The sequence below is a fragment of the Myotis davidii genome, unplaced genomic scaffold (assembly GCF_000327345.1).
Source record: "Myotis davidii unplaced genomic scaffold, ASM32734v1 scaffold495, whole genome shotgun sequence".
Classification (NCBI taxonomy): domain Eukaryota; kingdom Metazoa; phylum Chordata; class Mammalia; order Chiroptera; family Vespertilionidae; genus Myotis; species Myotis davidii.
Window position 1 is genome coordinate 737,901 of NW_006286239.1, and position 5,029 is coordinate 742,929.

The 5,029-nt window shown below is 34.8% G+C and overlaps 1 protein-coding gene across 1 annotated transcript in view; it reads left to right on the plus strand.

Annotated features, from left to right (window-relative positions):
* The window catches only part of XRN1 (5'-3' exoribonuclease 1), a 203,723-nt gene that overhangs the window by 42,319 nt on the left and 156,375 nt on the right, over nt 1–5,029 (plus strand). The window contains 4 exon segments of the mRNA XM_006757506.2: nt 2,651–2,738; nt 2,822–2,990; nt 3,715–3,782; nt 4,097–4,234. Of these exon segments, the coding sequence (XP_006757569.1) occupies nt 2,651–2,738; nt 2,822–2,990; nt 3,715–3,782; nt 4,097–4,234 (463 nt within the window).

The following is a 5,029-nucleotide window of genomic DNA, read 5'->3' on the forward strand; positions in this document are numbered from 1 at the left end:
TGGTTTGGCTCAGTAATAGAAAGGGTCCTGGGTTTGATTCCAGTCAAGGGCATGTACCTTGCTTGCAGGCCCATCCCCAATAGGGGTGTGCAGGAGGCAGCTGATCGATGTTTCTCTCTCTCATCGATGTTTCTAACTCTATCCCTCTCCCTTCCTCTCTGTAAAAAATCAATAAAATATATTTAAAAAAAAAAAAAAAAGAAGAAGAAAACTGAACGCTGTCTCCATGTCATTCCTTCTTCGCCGACTCCGTCCACACCTTTGGGGAACCCCTGGACCTGCTGGGGTTGGACCCCGGCAAATGGTCTTGGCACTCTGGTTGAAAATCACTTGACCATACAGTGGGGCCTTGACTTACGAGTGTCCCGACTAACGAGTTTTTTGAGATACCAGCTGTCTCTTGGCCGTTTTTTTGAGTTGACCGAGTAATTTGAATTAACAAGCTCCTTAACGAGCTCCTTAATGAGCTCAGTCTCGGAATGAATTAAACTCGTAAGTCAAGGCCCCACTGTATATGCAAGGGTTTATTTCTCGACTCTGCACTCTATTCCATTAGTCTGTATGTCTGTCTTATTCCAGTACCCTACAGTATTTTGATCACTGTAACTTAAAAGTAAGTTTTTAAGTCAGGAAGCGTATGAGGCCTCCAACCTTGTTCTTATTTTTCAGGTTTATTTTGTTTTTTGCAGGATGGGGTTATTTCCTGAGATACAATTTTTAGGATGGATTTTTTTAGTTTTGTTAAAAAATCCTTGAAATTTTATTAGCGACAGCATTGAATCTGTTGATCCTTTTGGTAGTATTTACTTACATCTTGATATTAAGTCTTCCAATGCATTAGCATGTGGTATCTAATTTTTTCCATCTACGTTTTGTAGTTCAGTGTAAAGTGTTTTACCTTCTTTTTTTATCTCTTTTATGTAAAAAAGCAAACACAAAATATAACCACCATGCTGTACATTTCATCCCCAGGACTTATTTAACCTATAACTGGAATTGATATCTTTTGACCACCTGCACTCATTTTCCCCTCCTCACCCCTACCTCTGAGTACCATAAATCTGTTCTCTGTGTCTCTGAATTTGTTTTATGCCTCTCTTTTTTCCTTTTGCCTCAGTGGTCAAGTTTATTACTAAGGGCTTTAGGTTTTTGGGTGTAATTGTTTCTTAATTTCCTTTTTGGTTTCTTTGTTGCTGGTGTGTAAAAGCATAACTGACTTTTGTATATTGATCTGCAGCTGTGCTGAATTTTTGGTTTTTTTTGTACTAGTAGCTTTTTCTGCAGATTCTGTGGGATTTTTTTTTAAATAGAATTATGCCATCTATAAATAGAGATACGTTTTATTTCTTTTTTTCTAATTCGGATGCCTTTTATTTGTTTTCTCCCCTACGTGCCTTGGCTAGGACTCCCAGAATAATGTTGTAGGACTACTAGAATAATGAATAACTAGTGAAAATGAGCATCTTGTCTCGTTCATGATCTTAGAAAGAAAGCTTTCAGACCATTAAGTGTGATGTTAGCTGTGGTTTTTTGTGTTTTTTTTTTTTTTATAAATTCCATTTATGATGTTAAGGAGGTTTCCTTCTATTCATACTTTGCTCACTATTTTTATCATGAAACTGTGTTGAATGTTGACAAATTTATTTCTGCTAAATGATTATGTGGTGGATTTTCCTTTATTACTGTAGTGTATTACATAAACTTTTTTCTTATATTGAATCATCTTTGCATTCCTGTGATAAATTCCTTGCTGTTGGTGTATAATCTTTTTTTTTTTAAAGTTCTGTTACTGCTTTGTGAGGAGTGAAAACCTCCTTAAGCTCCCTATTTTTTTAAAAAATATATTTTATTGATTTTTTTACAGAGAGGAAGGGCGAGAGATAGAGAGTTAGAAACATCGATGAGAGAGAAACATCCATCAGCTGCCTCCTGCACATCTCCCACTGGGGATGTGCCCGCAACCCAGGCACATGCCCTCGACCGGAATCGAACCTGGGACCCTTTAGTCCACAGGCCGACGCTCTATCCACTGAGCCAAACCGGTTTCGGCGGTGTATAATCTTTTTAAGATGCTGTTGTTAACTTGTATTCTTACTTGTAGTTAAACTTAGAGTGTAGGCTAACACCAGGAATATAGATCTCTATATCAAGCCAGGAAAAGATGAGAAAAAGTGATGCTGCCTCAGCATTGAAGTCTTGGACTCTACTGCAGTAGATATAAAAGTATATACTCACTTACCTGTCTGCTGTCTGCTGGTGAACGGCCTTAAATGGGACAGACGCCATGGTTCCTTATATCTATTATGTATTATTTAGGCTTTCTTAATTCTGAGTCCTTTCATAGAAAACATAATGTAAACCAATTATTTTGAACTTTATGCTATATGTATTATAATTACAATTATATGTTTATCTTTATCGTGCAACTTTCATATAAATTACATGCCCTGAGTATAAGAATTAATTGTCTTCTCATAAGTTTTAAGTCTTGCTACATTTTTAAACTTGAACCTTAAAAATATAATTAACTATATACACATATATATACACATATATTATATATATATATATATACACACACACACACACACACACACACACACACACACACACATAAATAACTCTGTGTTGATCATCTGACTAATTACAGGGTATGCGCACCGGAAGAAACCACATTTCACCTCCTACACTTGTCTTTGATGAGAGAGTATATTGATTATGAGTTTTCAGTGTTAAAAGTAAGTATTAATATAGTTGTGGACCCAAGATTTGTATGCAGAAATTTTCATAGGGCTTGACATTTTTCTCCATTTTACTATAGGATAAGATCCCATTTAAATATGATATTGAAAAGATAATAGATGATTGGATTTTGATGGGATTTCTTGTTGGCAATGATTTTATCCCCCATCTACCTCATTTACATATTAATCATGATGCACTGCCTCTTCTTTATGGAACATATATTACCATCCTACCAGAACTTGGGGGTAAGCAAAATTTAATATTCATTTGCGGCTTCTTTAACTTAGCACTCCACTAATTCTAAAAATGTGACTCAGTTTATTAGATTATAGCATGCATAACTAAAGTAGGAAAAAAGGGGCTTCTTTTGATCCAAGGCTCCAAGCTTTGAGGTTATAGTTTTCAGTAGTTCATAAGCAAAGAAAATGACCAGAATTATGCAGCCTCATTTATTGATAACTAATCTCTGCCTTTAAATTGTTTAAGAAACTCAGTAGAAGTTGTTGGTTTCACTTAGTTTCTTTAACATTTAAACATAAGAATTCAATTTTCTAAATGGGTAAGTCATAGAGTAATATGAGGGAAAGATTTTTCAATTAAAATAGGAAATTCACAAACAGTAGTGATGCTGAATAAAGCAACAGAGTAGCAGGAAATCAGTCCTTTTCTTCTCAAGGTAACATCAAATGAACAATTTGTATATATTCTAGAACATACGTAATTAACTGTTACCGTGTATTGGACATGTGGGTGGGAGGATTATAATTATATGAACCTAGAATTTTTTATATTTTTCTTCAGTTGTTACTTGTTGGATAGTATAGTAACAGCAAGTTAAAGAATCCAACATTGAGTGTTTTTCTTTGATTAGTAGCATATCAACATTCAACATTTTATAAAAAGAACTTTATAGAATTGTTTAGAAAAAATGTCAGCTTTTAGTGCTAATTTAAATTTTGTTTCTTTTAGGTTATATTAATGAAAATGGGTATCTCAACTTACCTCGATTTGAGAAATACCTTGTGAAATTATCAGATGTAAGTAACCAGAACTTTTTGTTTTCTTGTCCCAAGGTAGCTATAAATGGTCAGTAAGCAATTACATAATACCAGAAGAAAATTTTTTTGTAATTATAAACTTATTGGTCATTCTTGTATAAATAATTTTATCTAAATTATTTTTATTTTCTTTTTTATTTTTCATTTTCAGATAGTAGATGAGATCCCCATGTGCATAAAAAAGTAACATTCTCGGGATTTCTATGCCCAGAAGTAATCCATGTTAAAAGTTTGGTTTTTATTCCAGAAAATTCTTAAATGGTTTTTAAATTAATTTAAATATTCCTATACAGTTTGATCGGGAGCACTTCAGTGAAGTTTTTGTGGACCTAAAGTGGTTTGAAAGCAAAGTTGGTAACAAGTACCTCAATGAAGCAGCAGGTGTTGCAGCAGAAGAAGCCAGGAACTACAAGGAAAAGAAAAAATCAAAGGTGTTCATTTTTTAGGTGTCCTTTAATTTTCTTTAGCTGTAAAGTTAAAACTGATATTCCTTGTTTCTCTACTTCTTTCCTATGGTTTTGGTGTTGCTTCATTTCATTTTCATTTCTTCTCTATGGACATTTAAAAAAATTGTTGTTGTTTTCTCTTTCCTTATTAGATCCTATTATTTAAGTCTTATCTTTAAAAATCAATTTCTTATTTTTACCCTTGAAGAAGAACATTGTGTTTCCTTTGCTCTTCTATTCTTTTAAAAGTGTAGAAAATATTTCTAAATATAAGAACTGAGAAAATTAGTTTAAAGGAGAATATAGCATCTAATTTTATAAGGCATTAACTAGATGAGTGATTTATCTGTAGAAATAATTTATGTATAAAATGAGGTATTTATTATGATTAGCACAATATCTCCTAAATATTAGGTGCTCAGTAATTGAATAACATTATTAGTTAGTATATGTTAGTACCCTGTAAAACATGCTATATAATAACACCCTAATATGCAAATCAAATGAACAGCAGAATGACCTGTCTCTGATGCGCACTGACCACCAGGAGGCAGATGCTCAATGCAGGAGCTGCCCCCTGGTGTTCAGTGTGCTCCCACAGTGGGAGTGCTGCTCAGCCAGAACCCAGGCTCACTGCTGGCGAGCGCAGTGGCAATGGTAGGAGCCTCTCTCACCTCCGCGGCAGCACTAAGGAGCAGCGAGCCGAGTGGTAAGGAGCAGCAAGCAGGCGGACTCTAAGGAGTGAGGGGTCCTGGACTGTGAGAGGGGGCAGGCTGGGAT